This window comes from Cyrtonyx montezumae, unplaced genomic scaffold (assembly GCF_038088225.1).
Source record: "Cyrtonyx montezumae isolate F1298 unplaced genomic scaffold, pur_monq_1.0 scaffold_3, whole genome shotgun sequence".
Classification (NCBI taxonomy): Eukaryota; Metazoa; Chordata; class Aves; order Galliformes; family Odontophoridae; genus Cyrtonyx; species Cyrtonyx montezumae.
In genome coordinates, this window is record NW_027072034.1 from 53,530,630 (window position 1) to 53,554,759 (window position 24,130).

Here is a 24,130-nt window from a genome sequence, read left to right on the forward strand (position 1 = left end):
AATATTCCACCAGTGGAACAACTACTCACTATCTGAGCATCAGCAACAGAGGAAGGAGAAGCAGAATGTGGAAAATGCAATTTCTGAGCATGAAAGCAAATGAACAGAGGTCAGAGAATGAGGCTTTGGTAAGACTACAGGGGCTTGGGGCTAAGAGCAGAACAAAGCCCTTTTTTAGAAACAGCAGGAAGTTGTTTAACAAAGGACCTAATAGAGAGGAAGAAAACTAGGTACAGAATCAGACCAACACACACCGCATCAATTCAAAGAAGCCACAAGTCAGAAAAGGAATGATGTATTCCGAGGTCCATCTGGACTCTGACCCAAATGTCAAAATATTCCATGTAAGAAGGGAAAGGAGGAAAAAAATCAGAGATAGTGCACTCATTTAATTGTTTTCACTGGCAGCCCGTGGTGTGGACAGGTTCACTCTTCTCTGGGTGGAGAACTGGCTGGAGGGCCGTGCCCAGAGGGTAGTGGTTAATGGAGTTAAGTCCAGCTGGCGTCCTGTAACGAGTGGTGTCCCCCAAGGGTCAGTTTTGGGGCCCATCTTGTTTAATATCTTTATTGATGACCTAGACGAGGGGATTGAGTGTACCCTCAGTAAGTTTGCAGATGACACAAAGCTGGGAGGATGTGTCAAACTGCCTGAGGGTAGGGAGGCCCTTCAGAGGGATTTGGATAGGCTGAACAGCTGGGCTGAGCAAAATGGGATGAGGTTCAATAAGACCAAGTGCCGGGTCCTGCACTTTGGCCACAATAACCCCATGCAATGCTATAGGCTTGGGGCAGAATGGCTTGAAGAATGTAGAGAGGAAAAGGACCTGGGGGTGTTGGTTGATGCTCGGCTCAACATGAGCCGGCAGTGTGCCCAGGTGGCTAAGAAGGCCAACAGCATCCTGGCCTGTATTAGAAATAGTGTAGCCAGCAGGAGCAGGGAGGTGATCATCCCCCTGTACTCAGCTCTGGTACGGCCGCACCTCGAGTACTGTGTTCAGTTTTGGGCCCCTCACTACAAGAAGGACATTGAGGCCCTGGAGCGTGTTCAGAGAAGGGCAACAAAACTGGTGAGGGGCCTGGAGCACAAGTCTTATGAGGAGCGGCTGAGGGAGCTGGGATTGTTTAGTCTGGAGAAGAGGAGGCTCAGAGGAGACCTTATTGCACTCTACCACTTCCTGAAGGGGGGTTGTGGTGAGGAGGGGGTAGGCCTCTTCTCCCTGATAAGTAATGACAGGACGAGAGGGAATGGCCACAAGTTGCGCCAGGGAAGATTTAGATTAGACCTCAGGAAGCATTTCTTTTCTGAAAGAGTGGTCAGGCACTGGAATGGCCTGCCTAGGGAGGTGGTTGAGGCACCATCCCTAGCGCTGTTCAAGAAGCGTTTAGATGAGGTGCTAAAGGACTTAATTTAGTAGTTGGGTAGAGATAGTGATAGGAGGATGGTTGGACTAGATGATCTTATAGGTCCTTTCCAACCTTATGAACTTATGAACTTATGATCATGTTGCTTATCAAATGCTGAGTTAAATTTCAACTCCACATGCTCCTCAAGTGGTAATTGAAATCCCAAGCATCTGTAGATACTTTCAGGTTCCGAACAGAATCTAAAACAAAGCAAAGGTTTGGGCTGCAAGCACGTGACCAAAGGTGTCCTATGAAAAATCCTATTATTATCTTGTGAGCTGCCTTATTACTGGTAACTTAGCATTCTGACCATCATATAGATTACTGTTTATTTTCTGTGAAGTTTTCTAAACCTCATTTTCCTGCTTATCCTGAGTCAAAACATACTTTCCTCCTAACACCCAAAAGAGCTTCAGAACACCTCAAGAATCTGCCAGCAGCTTAAGTCAGCTTTAAGGAGCATGAGACGGCACGTACCATTCACTCATGATAACATACCTTATGTTTAGAATATCACCTTTCACAAATAAGCAAATTTTTATCCAAACAAACGTATCTTAAGTCAAGACAAAGCACAAGCTTTAAAATTTCTCTAACACCATGAAACGTGTTTTTATGTATTTTTAGTGCTTCATTTAACTACATGAGTAAACTGCTTGCTTAAAACTTCTACATATTTTATATAGTGACAATGTGATTATATGTAATTAAAATAGATATGGTAGTACTAAGTATTGAAAGGAAATCATCTTATTATTACTATTTTTTGTATCAGAGAATTTATTCCTGTTTTAACCATCTATCAAAATCTACTAATTAACATAACTGCAGCTCAATGAAGATTTCAAAACTTGCTATGGCTGTAAACTGCAGATAATAACACCAGTTTGTGAACTGGTAAGCCATAAGCAGATTCATTTTTTATTTTGGGTCAGCAGCATACTCTTGAAGCACATCTACTAGTCACTGCAACTATTATCCTTTGGTACACATCCCAGAGAAGGTGATGTTCACTTCAGCGGGATCCAACTAAACTGAATTATGTGCTTCAGAAATGCTCCTGATACACTCTAGTTATTCAGGCCACAAGGCCAGGCTAATCTTAGCTCAAAGTAAGCCTTCTGAAATATATAATCCATGTGTTAGTACCATGGTACCAACTGCTTCAACTTTGCAAATGAATTGGCTTTGGACTTGTAGTAGGTTAGCCTTGGCTAGCAACTAAGCTCGCACACGTGCTCTTGCTCACTCTTCCCCTTCTAGCAAGATGAAGGGATTAAATAGGAAGAGATCAATAAAGCTCATGGGTTGAGATAAAGATGGAGATACTGTTCACCAATAACTATAGTCAACAAAAAAAAACATGACTTGGCATAATTCAGCAAGCAAGATGTTGTAATCAGTGATGTTTCTGACACAGATTTTTCATTTATTTCTTGCATGCAAGAATATTTCCCTTTCTCTTAACCAAAAATGCAGTGCCTCCCTGTGTCAGATATGCAACAGATGTCTCACAGATTGCTTAGATGTCACCAAATAACGACTCCTGGCCTCAACAAGTAGTAAAAGCTTTCCTCCCACCCCTCCCAGGCACTCCAGAGTGGCTAAAGCTCCAGGGCAGCCAAGCTAATCTAACTGCTTGCTGTTTCTCTTCATCCCACGTATGATCTTGCCCTCTGCTCCACTGTGCAGCAGCCTAGAGCTTGTCATACCACACACCAAATCACTTCAGTGTCCTAGTGTGTGAAACGATCATGTAGAAGCTGGCATAGAATCAAGGACAGTAGTTTAGAAGGAGGAAACAAACATGAAAGCCAGCACTATCAGCTGCCTAGGATGTGAAACATGAGTATAAACACAAACACCTTTTGCTGCGTCATCATCAAATCTTGTACTTCATAATCTAACTGCAGCTTCCAATCATACATGAAAAAAGAAAGGAATGAACATAGCTCACAGATGACCCTTGATACAATAATCTGCTAATCTATAATTACAATGACAGTATAGATTTTTTTTATCTTCAGTATCTTTTCTTTTAAGGATACTGTGAAAAAAAAGGGGGGTGGGGGTGGAGGTGGGAGAAAGGACAAAAAGGAAAATGTAGTCAACAGCTAATATTTAGAAACCAGCTTGCATTTCTGATTCCTTCATGCAGAAACCTTTGGAAATCTCAATTTCATGGAATCAAACTTCACAGATGCTCATTAAATTCTGAATAAGTTCCTTTTTCTATTCTTTTCTTTCTCAGTGTTTGGATATTAATATATAAACATAATAAGGAATTTTATATTGAGCTGGATATTGTCGGACACTTAAGAAACCAGTTCTCCTCCTCCAGTTCACACTCCATCAGCTATGAAGAACACAAAATTGGTTCTCAAAAAACACTCCAATACAGCCACCAGATTTGTCTAGTATCACATGGTAAGTTGGTTTGTTTTCCCTTCTTTTACTCATTTCCTCAGTTTTATTGGAATAAAAATAAGCAATGCTTCATGAAGATGATGTATTTGAATAATGAATCAACTTGAACTAATAAGAAAGTGTTTAAGAATGTATGAAAGAGTATTAACAGCTGCCTATTGCAGATAATTAAACACATTTGTTTCAATTAATTAAATAATCATTCTTAGCAACTATTTACAAAATGCACACCATAATCTTTCTCAAGCAAGAATAAGCCCACGTTATTCATCAAAATTATATAAGCTGTACATACTTCAGTTTTAAACTTAACATCAGGTTTAACCAAGCAGGAGAACAGAGGAAGAAGACAACAAAGGTGAGACTTCCTTAATATTTTTCTGTTTTGTTTGTTTGTATGTTTTCTAAGTACACAGCCTGTATTTCAAAATACTGTTAGTGGTTCTCTTGGCTGATAAGCAGCAGTTTCAACAGTGTGTCAAAACCCAAGTAGGGTTGTGATAATCAGAAGTAATTTTATAAATCCAAGAAATTAATTTAAAATGGAATAAAAAGGGTTCTCTCCATCAGAAGTTTGGACATCCGAACAGAAATGGGAGGATTGCTGAAGATGTTTGGAAAACTGCTGTAAAATCTAATTTTTTTTCCTGTCTTTATTCAGTTTTCACTAATTAATGAAAGGAAATTAGTCACTGATTCTCAAGATATGATCAATCACATAATGAAAGTGCATTCACTGCTGATAACCACATTAAACTAAATCCTCCCATTGCTAACAGGTATGCAGCAGTGCATAAAGACCTGATATACAACACCTTTCCAATGATCATAGACCACACCACTACATCACAAACAGCAATTTTAAACACTTCATGAAATGTATTCACAATGTATTTTTAACAGAGCTAAGTGTAAAGGTGTGTGGCAGCTGATCTGTCAGAATATGCTCTGAAACTTCTTGAAAAGAAAATAGTTAAAACAAAGTGCATATTTTTTAAAATAATACATACCTTTGAAGCAACAAAACTCTCAACTGTAGATTTACAACGGCCTTCTTTATTGAAATGTCTAAAAGGCGATAAGTTCATAAAATTATACAGACTGCTGTTCCTCATAAGCAAAGCTAACTGACAAACATTTAAGTCTAACAGCAAGCATTCTGTCCTCTGCCAACTCATTCTCCCCTTCTGCATCATCTCTTAGCTGCATGCTAGTGAAGCTGCTTGTGCAACTGCACAATAAACAGGATCACGGAATTGATCTCACCGCAAATGGTCCTTTTTCCTCAGTGCTATTTCTCAGCTAGAATAGTTCTGGGTTTCTGTGTGCACTCATACAAGTGCAACAGTGTTGAGAGCACAGGAGTAGAATGAAATGTTCACATTACAGCAGTACTGGCCATCTCCAGAGCACAGCCAGATTACAGTGTTTGACTGTAAGCCAAATTGCAGTTTTCTAAAACTTTGAGGAAACTCCTTCTCCCAAAGTTGAAAGAAATCAGTAAAATAAGAACACTGTATTTCACTGTATTATCAGCATACACTAAGGTGCAGTAGCTTTGTGCTTGTGTACATTTAACTGAAATTCAAACAAATATAAATGTATAAAGTCCTATTTCCTATTTCTCTTACTTCCCTGTGATTTCCAGTTTGCAACTCCAAGTCAACATGACTACCTACAGATTTCTCACTAGGTGGCAACACAGTCCTTACTCTGATCTGGTATGTTCCCAGCAACTGAACACAAAAGGCATATGCATTTATTGAGCTGTAGAGAGCTTTCATTTTGGCCAGTCTTACACTGCTGATCTGGTTAATGATGAATTCAGACTTAAGAATAAAAACAAATGTATTCCACCTTACAATAATTAAGATGCAGCAGTGCTAAGGCAAGAGATGATGTGGCAGAACCTTCTCTCCTGCAAGCTTAACGAGTCATTCAGAGCTGATGATTACACAGGTCATCTTTTGTGCTGCACACTGTGATAACTGCTACAAAACTATAGCAAATTTAAAGAGTCTGCTGCTGTAAGCCAGAAGTTCCTCCAGTAATCCACAAAACTTAACAACAGTGTACTTACTGTTTTTAAGTCCAGCAAAAAATTCTAAAAACTGAGAGCTTGCTGACAGTTTGTTGAAATTGCTGGAATTTCTGCTGTTTCAAATTTACACTAGATTATATGTGTTTATTTTCACTTCAACTCTCAGGGATTTGTTTTTGCTTCAGGAGTGTGCATGTGCATATATGTGTTTAAGCATTCTCTTTAGTCTTTGGCAATGGCAGTACAGGTAATATCTGAGAATGTGCTAAAAGCAGCATTATCAAAACACAATTCAAAGTGGTAGAAAATTTCTACAGTGAATTTTGACAGCTCTTCAATATGTTGACCAAAATTCTCTTAGGCAGTTCAGGTTAGCTAAAGGTTAGACTATGCAGTTCTTTAAATGAGTTTTCAGTAGGGAGAGCAACATTTACATTAAAAAAGTACCCCCAAAGACATTATTATCAAGAAAAGAATGCTAATTAATAATTTATAATTAAGTTACATGCTTATGATCCTAATATTGCCAGCTCCTTTTGTTTGAAATGAGTTTTCTCCTGTAGCTTAGTTTTTACTTGAGCACTGCAACAGGGCAATTTACCTTCTGATATCAACAAAGAATTTCCATTTTATGGGACCTCTGGAATACACAAAGGAAATCTATTCTTACCAGACTGACCTACTGCAGACGAACTGTTCATAAGTCCTATTCTAGGAAGAGTTGCCATGAGACTGCTGCCACTGAATACTAACATCCAGAAACAGAGCCCAGAGTCGCCCAAAAAACACGAGTTGTCCTGGATGTCTCTCATACAGACAAAAGCTAGTTGTTTGTTTGGATTAAAGGTTATTTGGTCTAGATCTCCAGGGCTCTGCATAAGCAACACTAAACCAGCTGCTCACTGATGTTAGAAATGGACTGGTGTATTTTGTCTGTACCATTGAGTGTCCAGATAACCGAGGAAAAGCACAATTGAAAATATCAATCTGCTCTGATGGAATCAATTCTACAATGCTCAGTTAATGACAACACTTTAGTTTTGGCAACACAACATGCAGGACAGGTTACTTTCAATTTTTTTCCTCAGGTAATTTAGTGCAAATTGCACTATACACTGCTGTACCAGGCTGAGTACCAAAAACTGTTTCCACAGCATATTGAACTCTATGATGAAAAGAAGCTACAATACACTGAGGAGAAACATGCTGAGTAATAGATAACTATTTGATAATTTTTAAGGATGATATAAACTCTCATTAACTAGGAAGTCCTGTAGTGTGGTGTACTAACCCTGAAGAAAAATACCTCAAGAAAACTTGTACTGTGGTTCACTAACAGACCAATATCAGAAACCAGAAAACTCCTTCAAAGCAGAAGTATTCCGAATCAGAAAAAGCTAATTTTGTCTTGATCCCTTTCTGCATGCACTTCCTTTTGCAATTATTACCAAAAATCTTGGGCTTTTATTTTCTTTTGTTAACTGACACATTATAAAACAAGTTTTTTAGAAGTGTATATGTCAGTTCAGTAATTAAAAAAAACAGTTGAAAAAGTATTTACCAGCTTTTTCAGAATTTCCTGCCAAGAAATAACAAAATCTAGACTTGTTACTTTCACATGCTCATAGAATACTTCCATGTACTTCCTGTTAAGTATAGTACTTTTTCAATCTCCCCATCCCCATTTTCCCTTTGCCGCACTCCTGTCAAGCCTCTGAAATCTGTGACCTTCAAACATATCTCCTTTTTATTCCACAATAATTAAATGCTAGTAATTAAACTAGTGCCACTGAACTGAAATTTGGTTCTAACATAAGTCACACCTCTAGGAATAAAGTTTTAAATTGTCTTGGACTGTACAACTGACTGATGCAACATATCCTCATGAAGAATTTATTCAATGTCAATTTTGTCTGTAAGCTCATTCGAATACTATTCCAATGAAAGGCCATTCAAAAAGTATTTTCTTTCATAACACTCACACGAATCTAATGATATTCAATGGACAATACTTCATCAATCCACATATAAAGAGTTCATTACCTTCATCTCACCCAAGAATTAAGAAAACATCTGCATTGCTTTTTGACTAATTTCTGAGTTTCCTAATCAGTTTTCTAACTCAAGAATTCCAAAATAATATACAGCAGCTTCCTTCACTGTTCCAGTGTATTTTGAGAGTCTGATATAGATCTATAATACCTTGAAATAACTAGATGGGAATAATGGGTTACTCTTCACTTTTGACAGAACAAAGGTTATTTTAAGTGCTCACACTCAGAATGGAATGAACATTATTCACACCTGACTCGAATTTATTCCAACAACTAACCTGTACTATCTCATTTCTACATGTTCAGCATGACAGCTACTTTCTTTGGTATCCAAACGGTGGTGATCGATTAAGGCTAGAACAGAATGTTTTAAATTCTTTCCACTTATTTTGCACTTAAGTGCAAGAGCCATCATAAGCTTGTATAAAGATTAAGTGGTCAAAGGATATGTCCACTGCTATCTTTTAGAAGACTTCTCAAGTAGAGTAACAAATCACAATTATTATAAAACAGAAGTCTTTGAGACCACTTAAAGAAACAGCTTTTAGGTCAAAAGAAAGAACCAAAACAGGAAGAACCAAATCTCCTTTCCTCACAAGCTGGAAAAAAAAGTTTAAATATCTGTCTCCATTAAAAATCACTAGGATAAAGAATTTCATTGACATGACAAGGTACTTAGATATGTAAACCACAGCACTCGTGCAGGCCAGCTGAATTAGGAGAGCACTGACCACTTCTTTAGTCCACTTTTCCTGCCTACGCAACAAAATAAAAACTCTGTTTAAGCATGTCAACACATCGCTCGTGCACTGAGTGTAGTACTACTCAGATCTTGAAAATAATCTGAAGCACAGCTGCACAAGATGCACTCTCCATCCTTCCCTGAAGGAGAAGCAAACACTAGCTTTTAGTCCAACCTTCCCTCCCTCACTAATCTCTCCTGGTGAAACAAGCTGTTTGTGTCTCATGCTGCACAACCACTTGAATTTTCCAGAGCATTGCAGTTCACAGAGGCACGTGAGACACAGAAATAGGGACAGGAGTGCTCACTACTAAAGAAAAGGGACAATTATCTGTGATTAGAAACAAAAGTTAAATTTGAAAATCTATGCATTGTTATTAATGTTTTATATGCATGTGCAACAATATTAAAAGCCAGTTCAAGTCTAGCAGAATTTATCAGCTTATATGCAAAACAACTATGCTGCTTCAGGGCATGATGATACAATACAGTATCTTTCAGTCAATACCTGAATTAATAAACAGTGATGGACTTGAGCTAGCTCTGTACAAAGTCACATAGAAGTCACAATGACCCTGATTCCAGAGGATTTATTAGCTCAGCTAAACACGAGCCTGTGGATATGCTAATAAACTGTCCCAGAAACAAAGTGGCAAGAAACTGATGTCAATACTTTGCAAAAGGGTCAGTTCTGGACTGATGCTAAGGCAGAGCTCACAAACCCCAGCAGATACAAGGTCACTGTGCATATTTTACATATCCACGCCCTTTCTAACACATCCAACTGTACCTATTATAGGATTTCTTTTTACTTACTAGATACAGAAACTCATCTGCATTTAGCAAAGTAAAGTAGTATTGGCTGCTTAAATCATCCTGCTGTAAAAATCTTCATCCATTAACAACTAATTAGGGAAATAAAACCTCAGAGTATAGAGAAATTCATATAGCTCACACATATCTCATGTTTTGTCACACAGTACAATCAGTTTGGAAAGTCTATTTGTAATCTCTAGGTAAGAGTGATTTTAAAATACAAAAACTACATCATAACATTCTTAAAATGGAATAAAAAAAAAAAAACTTTTTTTTTTAAACCTTTGAACCACTAGCATTGAATCTCAACCTAAAGCTTTCTACCTTTCAGTTTTCTTGAGATGTGATTCATTAAATTAAATCATCCTTCATCTTCGCTTTTCCAAGTGCCACAGAAAATAATGAAACTGGAATCCATTTAAATCTTTTCTTACTACAAGCAACACTTGTCAAGTGATGCTTTTACTGCCTTAAGTACAGTCACAGACAAAAGCAGAACGTGCTGCTACCTATGAATATTATAATCAAAGAATGGTAGCAGCAGACAACAATGTCCCTGTCATAAGAACTGATTTTAAAGAGTTTTTTGCAAAAATATGTGCCAAAAGTTGAAGTTTGAAGACAGTTAACAGTGCTGGATGGCTTTCAATGAGAACACTGACTAAGCTTTAACTTTCTCTGCAAAGGTAATAATGTAAGAACTGTAGGAATGTAACAGCCATTTCTCCCATAGATTATTTTCTTCTGTTTCACTTTTAACTGCAGATTCATCTTCCCATTCTCATAATAAGATAATGTTCATGTGATAAAAATGCCATAAAACCAGTTGCTTCGTAATATCAATAAAACCTGTTCAATCTCCAGTCTGGAAATGGATTTTAATATTCAAATTATCATGTGCACATATTGTTACAATAAAATTCAAAAATCTGCTTTTGCTTTTTGTACACTCACATCCCTCATTCCTAGAAGACACTGCAGTATAGTCATTGCTCTAAGTTACAAGGCCTTTAGCAAAGACTTATCTTTGATAAGTTTGGATTTAGAGCAGTAAGTAATTAAAATCTGCTCAACAATGGTCTTGGACATTAATATAAAGTATCAGCATGGCATCTGATAAAAGGGGGAAAAATAGCTTTCTACAGTCTTCGAAGATCTAACAAGCCAGGGAGTTGCAACAAGAACAGAGACCCACACAGACACCAGGCTTAAGAGAAAAGGACCTACAACAGAGTTTGATTGTTTTTACAAGCTTTCTTGAAGTTGGAATACATGAACCATGTCATCCTTTTTGGAAACTGTTCAGATGGCTAGAAACTACATTGCTTTGACAACTCAAACAAGCCACCAGACTTCAAATCATTCTTCTGATAAAGCTCTTCTGCAACAACCTACAGAGCAAATTTCTATTTCAATTATGGAGGAACACCACACAACCAAAGCTGGTACTTTTTTGTTTGTTTGTTTTCTGTGCGTTACAACAGCTGTCATACTATGGAATCACATCCAGATGCAATATGTAATTCTCAATGCCCACAAAGAAGTCCAAAACCAAACAGAAAGCAGACACTAGATCATTCCAGATGTGAAAGGACAGTAACCCAGCATAAATTCTCTGATGGTCAGCGCTATCAGTGCTCCAGCTGTACTTCCCCTGTAAATAGTTTACTCCAGCATTACCTGACAACAGCACATGCCCATGTCTTAAAATAGGACAGTGAAAAGCAAGATTGGCAAAGACTGAAAAAAGAGTGAAATCATACAAATCCCTCAGAGTGTGGTGGGGCATGTGTTGTGTGCATTAGGTCTAACATGCCAGGTACTGGTGGATGGGCTCCACAGTGATGGCTTCCATGGATAGAGACCAGGGCCTGCCCAGTGTTGGCCACAACCAGCTACATAGCTCTACAACAGACCAAAGTTGAGCCCAGCACATGTAGCACCTCTAAACCAGAGGACTTCAGCAGCTCTCTCTGGAAGCATACTCAAGAGAAAGCAGTAAAGGCTTTCAAAATCCCAGCCAGAAAAAAAAAAAAGGAACAAGTCTAGAGTAAGAGAACAAGGAAATGATTAAAAAGGAAAGGGAGGAGAGAGCAAGGGCTGGGGCTGATTGCATGTGTTGGGACTGATGATACAAAAGCAGAAAACCTCAACCAACTAAATGACCTTAGGAAACTAGGCAGTGAAATTGAGTCAGTCACAAGGATAACTTCACATCCATGAACAAAACATGAACAAACTGAGAAATGCCTTGTTAATGTTTCCTTCTACATGCACTTTCTCCAGCTAATTTCCTTGCTTGTTATTTAAGGGAAAAATAAAAACTGGACAATGCTTTTGAGCTGTTTAGGAAAGAACTGTGGAGCAACCATTGCCAGTTACAAGTGCTCCTCTAATTCCTACTATGACCTCAGTTTGCATTCCTTTGTTAAACCAACAGCCACTGATATTGTTAGAAGTGAACCTCTCATTTGTTTTATAAGTATCCTAGATTGGTTTATTATCTCAGACTCTAGACATATAACATACAGAAATATTTTCCTCTGAAGTCAGTATCAAAATTCCCAGTAGAATAAATTCAAACTACACTTGCATGTGCTTTTCCCTTAACAAGGTGATTCCTCTTTAAACATAACAGCATTTTAAATGAGGAAGCAACCCAATTAAATAGAAATTAAAGATGATGAGACTTAGGATACAAGAGCTCTGCTGACGCTTTTCCCCATCTTGAACGAAAACAGATCCAGAGGTCAGAAAAGTACCAAAGCCAATGCAAATGAAATGGCAGGAATGTACAGTAAGGAATCTGGGTTGAAGAAACAGGACTTTCCCTCCCTCCTCAGCAGCAAGGAGCTGTGAAATCAGCTCAGCCAGCCTTTCTGAGGTAGTGAGGGAGGAGATGCAAATCAGTGAGACTCACCCACACACAGCACAGATGGTAAATGGCACCTAATAATCCTAGAAGTTAGCACGTGGTATTTCCAGGGCAGAACAGTTTCATCCTGGGTTTTCCTTTCTAACAGATAAGCTGTTACAGAGACAGAAATGGTAGGTACTCTATCGATATGCAGCTGTAAGAATAGACGTTCTTGCAAAACTACAGCAGCAGAGATGAAAAGCTTCTCTCCAAATACGTCAACCCCACTTGTCCAACCCCGTGCTGGAAACAGAAGCTCCAGTTTGTCGCAGATTTTCAAAGAGAACTAAGAGGACAAAAGAGAATACAGTGATGGCAACCTGCAGAGATCTGAAAACACGGATCCGAAATACATAAATATTTTAATAAAATTCCATGTGGTGTTAATACTGGACTCCAACACTTGCTTGATTTTGCAAAATAAAATTTATGTCAATTTAGGCAACTTCACAAGCCATTTTCACTATTTATGGCACTGCAAGCTAAAGAAATATTTTCACCAGCTTCTACAATTGTTAATAGTCACCATACCACAAACAATATTAAAAATGACAGATACTAAGAAATCTACAAAAATTGCTTCTGTCACAGTAGATCAAACAATGTATTTTTTAACTTAATTTCACGAGTCTCCTGGAAAACAGAGGAAATCAAGAGGCTTAGATTTTATATTGCTGAATTTGCAAGTAGTTTTCTGTGGAATTTGGAACGTGTCTTAAATTCCTCAGCTCTGCAAAGTATTAAAAATAAATCCTTATTTATACACTTTAACAAATGTTAACGTGTTCTGAATGAACAAAACATCCCTTTTTGGCACCAACCTCATCTGCAATTAGGATTTTTCTTCTAAAACAACTTCAAAAATGAAAAAATGAAAAACTTTGACTACTGAGTATTTTAGGCAAACTACATACATAGTAATCTTCTTCCCCAACCAAGAAGCATCCCTAAAGTCTTATATTGTGCATGAAGTGATTTTAAAATTCCATCCCCAAGAAAAATCTCTGCAGTAGATTTTTAAGTAAACCAACTATGCATCACAGTACTTTTATTTACACTGCCAATTTACTTACTGTCACTATGCATATTTCTTGTTTGGATTCATATTAGGAAATCAAGTACATAGTATACAGTCCACATAAGTAAGCTATCCGGGTGTCCCAGATAAGTGTCTCCATTAAAATAAATGGCTAGCAGCTGGAAAATGATACACCAGAAGTCCTGTTTTAGAGCACTAAAACGGCAGTAACACACTGAACTGTAAAAATGGAAGATTCCTACAACATTTAGCATAAAAATAACCCAATAAAATGTGTTTTGCAATACTTAGACAAAATTTAATATTCTTATTCTTTTATCTTGTAGGTATTTTAGAAACTGAAGTGTTTTAAAACCATATACATTCTATTCAATTACTGTGAAGGGAGAATGACAGTTGTCCCAGTTAAATTCCTAATGTTACTTATTATATATGTAACAGTACTGAAATTTAGAATTGTGGAAATTCAATGCAGTATTATAGATAAAATTAATATAATGTACATTAATTAAATTTTATTTTTAATCATAAATTTAACTGTATGCATAATTAATTACTGCCTGTATCTCACTTTCTATTAAAATTACTAATATACTGGAAGACAATGGACATGATAATATTTCACTCTGACATGATATGATTAAATGTGGAAAGTTTTTAAGAAACAGAATTAAGATCATAATTCTCTTCAGAATCTTCAAGTCTTTGATTTATTTAAAATTGAAATACAACTCTTCATTGAGAAGCTAAAAATCACCAATATTCTGTTAGCCAAGATCACTTCATAAGCTGTCATACAAGGTAGATTCTGAGCAACAAATGTTTTTATTTGCCTTTGTATCAAGTTAATTTAATTGTTCCTCTTAAATTTTACTTTCCTTCTACTGAAAAGTTTTTCTGTGGTAAAACAAATACATTCTTCCCACAGAGCAATGAAGCACCTCTTATCCTAGTAAAAATAGCAACCGATTGGCAATTTTACAAGTGAACTAAAGCCACTGAACGACACAAGATGGATACCCGCACATCTGTGCAATCAACATGTGCTAATTTTATCTAAATTAATTCTTGCAAACAACTGACATACCGAAAATTTCCCAAGCTTCAGAAACTTCAAGCTTTCTTAGAGATTTTCCGTTCTTCCACACAATGACATACTACAGAGATTTAAACTTCTACATACTTTATGTATAATTATAAATATTTTATGATACAGATGCTAGACTGGAAGCTTCCACAAAAATCAGTGTTCACTTTTGTAACTGTAGCATGGATCAAAACAGCCTGTCACTGGTCTTTACTTGTGCAATTTTCTCCTTTAATTTTTCAGGTGGAAGACCAAATAGGTGGTAGAAAGTTTCTACTACATGTTTCAGTTTTAGCAAGCTTCTCTCACTGTAAGTCACCAGTGCATGCTTGGCAAACTGACATACAAAACTAAGAGCATTTATTTACAAATATTGATACAACTTTCAGCAACTGATATCAGTCACTAGGCTGTCCACTTCTCACTAAAATGTCAAGGTTGAAAAAAATTTTTGTGTGATTAAAGGTTTGTATTTTTGTTTATCAACTGCATTTTTACCATTGTAAAAGCAAATAATTTTAGTTTTGAAGTAAGAAAGACAATATCCAATCTAGATTTTTAAGCTGCATATGTGTGGATATTATCATAAATATAAATACATATCTTATCTTACATATAAAAAAGACACCTCCATTTTATGAGTTATCACTTAGAAGGTCCATCAGCATTTGATAATGCGTCTTCTGCAAGTTTCCACTGCCTATAGGTCAAAACACCATTCATGCATAATCTGATAAAAGTACCAGTACATGCAGAATAGCCTCAAGTAGAATGTTTGTAGATCATCTGTTGGAAAGTTAACCAAGACGATGAGTTCCTCATCCAAACTTTTGCAAAAGCTAAGAAAAGTATGAAAGGATAGGAGACTATGGATCACAAGCTCTCTTCTCTTCATATCTCTTCTGGAAAAAGGAAGATTTTAGACAAAATTTTCACAGGATGTAAACTATCCCAGGCAAAAATCACAAAAAAATTGAATTTTTGCCTGAGTCTCCTACAGTGGCATGACACAGGTTTATCATCCCAACATGTAATGTATTTCTAGAATAGTGACAGCACATGGTGATAATTATTTACCATATCACAGTGACATGCTTTCAGGTTCCAAAAACAATAACTAAGAAGAGTTGGTTTGAGAGTTAAAGAAGGGTCATTCTGATCAATGAATTAACAGAAACTGCATCTCAGCCGCAATTAATCTTAAATTCTGTTGACTGTGTAAACCAGAACAGAACACATGCTTGCATGCAAACAAAATATTTGAAAATACAGCTGATACTTATTAGCTTCTCTATGCTTGTAACCAGCCTGAATAATGGCAAGCACAGTTAGAAGTCTATTTCTGGACAACTATTGGCGAGCATGGTGATTAGTTAGACGAGTACAGGCTGTGTACAAGACAGAAGTGCTTTGGAAAACATTTTCATTTTTCAGAACAGAAACTGGATACACCTCATGAATTTTGTACAGAGATTAAAGACAATACTGTTTAAGAATGAAGACTTGAGAGAATATTTTTAAAACCATATTTCCAGAATTCTTTACATTAATTCAATTCTGAATTTGTTTTGCAAAGAGGGTTAATAAATATACCTTTATCATTTGTCTTATCATACCTAAAAAAAGCTCTAGGCATTACTACTATATGAATGCCAAAGTAGTAGTATCTTCCTTCCTGCCACTGCAGTCTACATTTTTCTTGCATTTTAAGCAAGAAGACAAACATAATTGAACTATAATTAAACTAGGGTCTCAGACAAGAAGAATGTTATTAGTTTATATGATAAAACTTTATTTACACACTCACAAAAAAGCAGAGATACAACGGTGTGTGGGATGAAAGAAGCCCTGGTAATGCACTGCACAGCTTCTCCTATGCTCATCACAGGAGTACTATCTGCTCACAAAACCAGAGGGGAGCACAGGGGCACAAGAGTAGGCAGAAATCCCTATTAAGGTCATAGAGGTAGGGATAACCAGAGTTCCTCACAGAGCTGTCCCAGGTGAGTTTCATCCCTGTTGGCCCAACATGAAATCCATATAAGAACTGATCAGGAACAGCTCTCCAGATCACCGTTTAAAAAAGGGGACTGCTGCTCAGGGGCGTTGGGCATATTATGAGATGCAGGGGAACAGCACTCTGACATTATATGTTATATTCTGATTTATTCAGGGGAAGATCAAAGGTAGTAAAATTGAGAGAGATTTGGTGAGAAATAAGTGTGATAAAAGAGGAATATAAGAATAAAAGGGTCCATTCCCATGAAAGAAGTCCCTATGCACAATCATTGCAGTCTGTGTCATTAATTTACATCTTCAGTTTTTTCTCTATGTATACCTATATGTACATGCATCTGGAGCAAACACAAATATGTGAGTTGAGCATGAGATCGCCAACAAAGACAAGTGAATATGTAGGTGAAGGGGTCTGAGAGCAACAGGGTTGGTCGATCTCTAAGGACAGCTCTGAGTGTGAAAGCATGAGCACCTGTACGAGCTCAGTTACTAAGAGGTAACAATCCTATACACGTGTACAATATATATCTTCATTTTGCTGAACCATAGAGAGGAACATGAGACCAGTGCTCGTGGAAGAGCTTAGACTCTTGTTGATTACATCGTGTATGTATGCCTGCTAGGAACACAATTTCAGCTGGGTTTGGACCTAGAGAAGTGGAGCTGCACCAGCTTCTCTTAGGTTTTTACACCCAGCATGATACATTTTCTTTCTAAAGGATATGCTACGGGATTTAAGCTTCTGCTTTATTTTGGAGGGGAGAACACTTTGTTGAGTTTTATTATTTACAAATTAAGAGTTTTCTAGATTTAAAAACTACAGTTTGCTGTACATTTACATTTTATGCTTTAACTACTCACCAAGCCATCTATATAAACCAGAGCATTGTAAAAACATTTTAACACCCAAAAGAAATATGAGAAAGGTTAAACAGTCAATACTTTGCCTGATGTAATCAGCTCTTTGCAGCTTGGACACATTGCTGGTTTATGTTTATGGCCACATAGAACCCCAGGTCCTTTTCTGCCACGTTTTCCAGCTGATGCCTGGTCTTGTTTCTCTCCACCAACAGGACTTTGCACTTCCCCTTGCTGAACTTCATGAGATTCCTGTCTTCCCCTTTCTCTATCACATCCAGCTCCCTCTAGATGGCAGCGTGACCCTCCAGTATATCAGCCACTCTTCCCACTTCTGTGTCATCTGCAGACTTGCTGAGGATACATCCTGCCTCGTCATCCATGTCATTAACAAGGACATTAAACAAGTCTGGACCTTATGTTCACCGTAGGAGTAAACTGCTAGTTATTCCTCCAACTTGACTTTTCAATACTGATCACCACTCACTGAGGTGTCTAGGTAGGTATCTACTGATCTACTATCTAACCTAGGTATGTCCAATCCTCAGCCAATGGGCTGCATGCAGCCTGGCCCAGCTTGCATTGAGGCTATCCCCTGCCCCACAGTATACCAAGCCAGTATATAAACCATCATATTCTTTAATTACCATCTACATGTAACTGGAACTCTTTACTAAAGGGATAAACAAGACAACACAAGGTTATAAAGCTTATTTTTGAATAATATAAAAGCGTGCCTGAGATGTTTTATTTTGCTTAGTTTTTTTTTTTGGAGGGAGATGGAATTAGTACAGAAAGCTTTTTAGAACCCTGCTCCATTAAACTTCTCACTATAGTTTGGCGGATATTATTTGGAAAATAGTGTCAGGTTTCAGAGTGATAATTATAGCAGATTAGAATGGGCATCCCAATGACAGACCTTCCACTGGAAAAAAGTAAAAACAATGAAACAAAACAAATTTAGGACAGTTATTTTTCAAGAGTTTTGTAAGACATTCACAACACTACAGGATGTTCTAATTACCTGGCAGTCATCATTTTGCTAGTTTTCTTAGAATAAATAGTATCAACTGCAGCTTATTTTTCAGGTTCTATGATTTATGCTCAATTACAGGCACTATTTGAAAATGTTTTTCCAAAATTCATGTATTCTAATAAGAATGTATAAGATTTTAAAGTCTGACTCTTAGCAGAACCTGTACTTGAAATTGCTCCTAGGTACAGACTGGATTCAAAGAGCAGATCTAGAGGAAGAGTTGCTTAGAATCCAGATTAAGCAAAAGTTATGTATAAACAAGTGTGCATGGAATTTTTCCTCAATTAGTATATATCCTTTATGATGACTTGTGATATGCATAATTCATGCGTATTTCTTTGAAAAAGATTCAGTAGTACGTATAACCCAACAAAACTATTTTTTGTTCAGATTTGGACAATTAACAATACTAGTATTGGAGGGAGGCAGAAAATGGACTTCTCCAAAGCCCTTCTCTGATCAGTACTATATTAAATCCAGTATGAACAGATACATACTGAAAGAAAGCAAGTGAAGTCAAACAGCAAACAAAGCTATCCTTGTTTTGGAGACTAATCAGAAGGAATAAAGAAACAGTTGTTTGCAAACTTAAAAACGTAACAGTTTTTTTTTTTACTGTATAAGAAGTAGTTGATCAAAATTAAGTAAATATTATTAAGCGCTTCAGAGTGGGTATAATACATTCTTCTGCTATGCCTTCCCTTCTGAACATAAATGTGAAATAGAAAGCACTACATCTGCTTCAGATTCACTGCTGTGACCCCGCTTGTAGAATTTGATATTCTTGAAATGAAGACCATGCCACTGATCTTTACTCCTTATTGCTTATGATTAGATGAAGAGCCCTATCTCCTTCTATAGCTTCATATTGCCTCCTTGGACAAATAAGATTGTTATGCAGGACACCAAAAATGAACAAAACAATAACTTGTCCTGTGACACTTCATACCTTTACCCCAACTCATGGAAATTCCTGGACACGTGCTATAAACAGAAACAAAAAAAAATAAAAACAAAAAATAAAACCCTAGAGTATAATCCTGCATTCGATTTTTTTTCCCAATTTAAGATAAACCAATTGTTGCCAAAGACTGAAACCCATTTCCATCCATATCTATAGTGAACTGACTTCCAATAGGAAGAAAAGTAGAGTCTTTAGAAAGAAATTCTAGTTACGTTTTCATTCCCATGATTCATGGTAACTACTTCATGGTTAATATGCTTCAACGCTTACAGAAATGTCTTCTTAAAGGAAAAAGAAAGCTTGGCTTCATCTTTTATGTTTCACTTTTGCACGCAAGTATTTAATTTTAATAACAATTGTTATGATAAAATTACAGTATAACTATAAAATAGATATTTTTGACATACAAACAAGTTAATTACACTGAATTTCAATTAAAACAGCCTATACCTGTCTAAAAAAATGAAAAGAAAACTCAAATCATCCACTGTGATAAAAAAAGAAAACCCTCAGAAAAGCTTAGGCAACATTTCCTGTACTAAAAATGGGACAGTGCACCACAGTAGCACTTCTGATTCTGTTATCTCGCACCTTACTGTGCTAGAAGTAGTCAAAGATGAATCACTTTTTTCTTGTCTAGAATTCTCCCCTTTTGTCACAGCCAAAACACTTGACTCCAAGACTATATTCACCACTTGCTTCCAGTGGAACCAGTTGGGGTTCTATAAGGAAACTTGAATCTCTCCTTATAAGCTCATCTATTCAGCTTCGCAAGGGCTTGCATATGTACAAGCCTATATGGATACATCCATATGCCAAATATAAAAGACCTGTCTTACCAATTGGAAGGTTGTGAAAGTAACAGCAATTCATTTTTTGTGAGGACAATGCTGTCAAGATGAATCACAGATTGTTCAATCTAACACATAAATTAACTCCTGAAAAACAATTTCAAAAACGCATGTGCTTTAAGTACAGGGCACTATCCTTTAAATTGCCTTAAAAAACCCTCAGCACTTTACAAGAAAGCAATCACACATTAAGAAAAGGCAAATAATCTATACTGGCTTTCACGTGCTAAGAAACTGTTGAACATATTTTTTTTTGGTAATAAAGTCTCTGTACATCTCACATGTTTTATGTTAGAACACCTAACTAAAAGCAAGATATGCAAGCCATGCAGAGAAAAATAAAATTCATAGGACATGAGAATTAGAATAAATGGACAGTCAAAAGTAACTGATGTGAGCTATAACAAACTCAAATGTAAGGAAAACACTTTTTACACATTTCTAGGTTTTGAGTATATCAGCTACAAATTGTGTTTGAAAACAAATTTACACTGTTTTCTATGATACCTCAGTGAGAAAAGTAGCTTACTATAGCATCAGGTACTCTTCCATATGAATCTTCTAAATAGAACAGTATAACACATTTTCATTTATTTCTAAAAATATTCAAGGTTCACATTTTATGAAGTGTATTTTCATTTTTGTTGCTGCTCTGCAATACGACAGCATGATGAACTGTAATAAAATCTTTCATCATGTGAAATAGCCAACATTAACCCAGGAGATCATACAGCCACTTGAACAGTGACAAAGTGTCAACAGACTTCATTAATATGGTTAAATTCCATCACTACAGAAGGTTGAAGATGCACAGTGTTCAAGACCATGAATACTAATATTTAAATCCAATAGAATTTAGACTAATTAGATGTTAGCTGTCAGAAGTTGTTGCATGTTATTAATTTTTTTCCTATTAATAATCCATTGCAAAGATGCACACACACTTAAGATCTGTGTCTATATGCGCTTGCATGTTAAAAGTCTTAATGGAAACCTCATGGAAATAACATTTTACTAGATAAAATTTTGCCTTGTAAGCTAGTGACTGCTCTATCTCATACCACAAATGCTCATGTTAGCAATGATTGATAAAGACAGATTAGTCTACAGTACCTAATTTTTCAAAGCTTTATTGCTCTTGGTACTGTGGTAAGGCAGGTTCTACTAATGTAAGAAATAGGTGTTTAGACCAATTAGTAGTCTTTCTTTTAAAATATATACCATGTTCAACTTCCTTGCAAGCTCAAAATCACAATATTTGCTATCTAATACAGACTGTTATTGAAAACAGAAATGCATGTTGAAATAGCCACTCCTTCAGACATCACTGTAATGAAAACAGAGGAGTTCTGAGTCTTTCTGAGGTGCTGCTCCCTGGACTTGTAGGATCAAAATCAAACATAACCTGAAGACTAGGAAGTTTCAGAGCATAGCAGACTGAGTAAAGTTGACTTTACAAGTTGCCATCTTCAGGGATTTCCCTTGCTTTATGAGTTGTCCCACTCTCCCACTCCTGTGCAACACAGAAAGGCTGTGCATGGCAAAGTTGTAAAAGGAAAACCCTCAAAACAATCTTGCAGAAGACAACTCTGAGTTAGAGAGTGTTCCAAGTGATTAATCTTATCATAACTACAGCATATACTTCAACATAATTTACAAATATTACCTCCCCCTGCTAAGTTACGTAATGTTTACTTTTATCTAAGTACCACCATGCTGGCTGCAAGTCATGGCTGTTCCATCTTAGGAACAACCCATTTGCCCCCCAAAAAACTCACCCAAAACCAAACTAACAACTTCCCCCCCCCAAAAAAATAAACAAAAAAAAAAACAACACACCAAAATGATACACTACTAAACACAGAAACTGTTTGTAGTCAACTAAATCAATGACTTGTCAGCTTGAATTATAACTATATCAGTACAACACGAGTGGAACAATAATACAAATTTAAATATATTCCCAAGGCAGAAAATGCAAACATGAACAGCTTCCTGCACTTTTTCAATGAACTATAATTACAGTTGGCTTCTCCTTTCTTCATGATCAGTCCTTGAGTCTTTTCAAACTATTTCTTCCTTTTGGTGCAATTCCTTAATGACACAAAAGGGCTGAATTTAACCATCAAAGAGAGAAGGAAGATATACTCCTGTAAAGGTAGAAATGTGCCCTAAGACCCAATATTAGTTAAAATGTGGGTCAGACAATGACTACAATACAGACAGAATTTATTGGCTTTAAAAATCTGTACCAGAATATGCTAGAATGCACCAAATTGTTTTAGTAAAGATACACCAGTGTAAAATGTGGTAACTTCAGTGTCACCTTCCAAAACTATAACATAGCTATATGTAAACTCAATATTAAGAAACACATAGCTTATGTTTTGCTTGAGGAGGGCTAGGAAAAAGAAGCTAGCTAGCAGTAACATTATCTCAATTTAAGTGAAATTCTCTGGTAAATTTGAAGCAGAACATGAGAAGTACTTCAAATCAAACTAGTCATTAAGCTTAAGATAACATTTGTTATAACTACTATAAAACTGAAAAACCAAAAAGCTACCTGCTTACAATTTGCTCCATTTTTTGTTCTTACCTTCTGTGCTTAATCCAGGACTTGAAGTGAATTTTGCTACATCGACAATCTTTACAGCAAACTGTTGCCCTGTTTCCCTGTTGATGCATCGCCGCACAACACTGAATGGACCCCTGAAACAAATGCACAATTAAAAAAAGCAATAAGTAATCCATTCTCTTTGATGTGTTAGCTATAATGTCATTGCTTTTGAGCAAAATTTAAGTTCAACCATATCATTTGAGTACTGCATTTAAACAGAATCTTGTACCTCTTATCCATGCTACTCATTAACCATAAAACAAAATGTTAACTACAAGCTAGAGTAAAGAACACTAAACGAGTTTTACTATAGTAAAGGAAGCACAAATACCTTCTCTTATCCATCTGAGAAAGGTGAAACTCTTGGAAACAGTGTGCAATGTACTGGCATTATTACATTTTAAATGGACTTTGTTTTGATGCACAGGTTACATGGGGAAAAACATACTTGATTATAATGTGAAATGCAGGTTTCCTAAACCATTTCTTACTTGAGTATCATACTTGCTTTATGCTCAAATGGATCATATTCTGAAGTCTGTACTCTTGTTGATTTCCGAAATGAAAATTCTACAGGGATGACTTCAGAATTTGACTCAGAGTATCTAGCCTTCAATTCTAAGCTTGAATTTAGAAATCGCCATTATTTGAAAGAACTGAAAGCAAATTCTTTAATAACAATGATAAAAGAAACAGTATTGCTAAATCACGCTGTTTGGGTTGATCTGTTTGCTCTACACACACTACTTATTTTAAGCTTATTTGGCACTGCCAGATATGAACTTCCATTACAACACTTTGCAATTTCACAAAAGCTTATAATTTTCTCTTATCTTTAGTGCTTTAAGAATCCCTATAAAATTACACAAAGATTTCTCAAAATTTGTTAAGTTATTATTGCACTCAGTTATCAAAAAGCTGTTCAAAACTGATGTGACGTTTGTCAAAACACAAGTTAGAGCAATGGTAACCCTAAGAAGGGTTTGTACTCGAGTACAGACTTTCTATAAATGGCTTTCGGTAGTCAGTCCTTCACATACCAGATGATTCAAAGAAAGCACTTCTTTACAAAACCTGTACTCTCACATAGCTAAAATCCATGTTGTGTACTCTTTCAAAAACATAGTTGCAAATATATCGTGAAATAGGATGATTTCTGACACAGAAAACTCATACTAAACCAGTATGTAAAAATTCACAATTAAGGATGATATTTCTTAACACAATTACATTTATGTGATTTACGTTGATGCACTTAGAC

At 36.5% G+C, this 24,130-nt stretch overlaps 1 protein-coding gene across 6 annotated transcripts in view; it reads right to left on the minus strand.

The window, feature by feature from the left end:
• Positions 1–24,130, minus strand: part of CASK (calcium/calmodulin dependent serine protein kinase) — a 201,695-nt gene that overhangs the window by 117,747 nt on the left and 59,818 nt on the right. For all 6 annotated transcript variants that reach the window (XM_065741619.1, XM_065741622.1, XM_065741618.1 and 3 more), the window contains exon 2: positions 22,849–22,961. In XM_065741619.1, the coding sequence (XP_065597691.1) occupies positions 22,849–22,961 (113 nt within the window). The remainder of the gene's footprint in view (positions 1–22,848; positions 22,962–24,130) is intronic.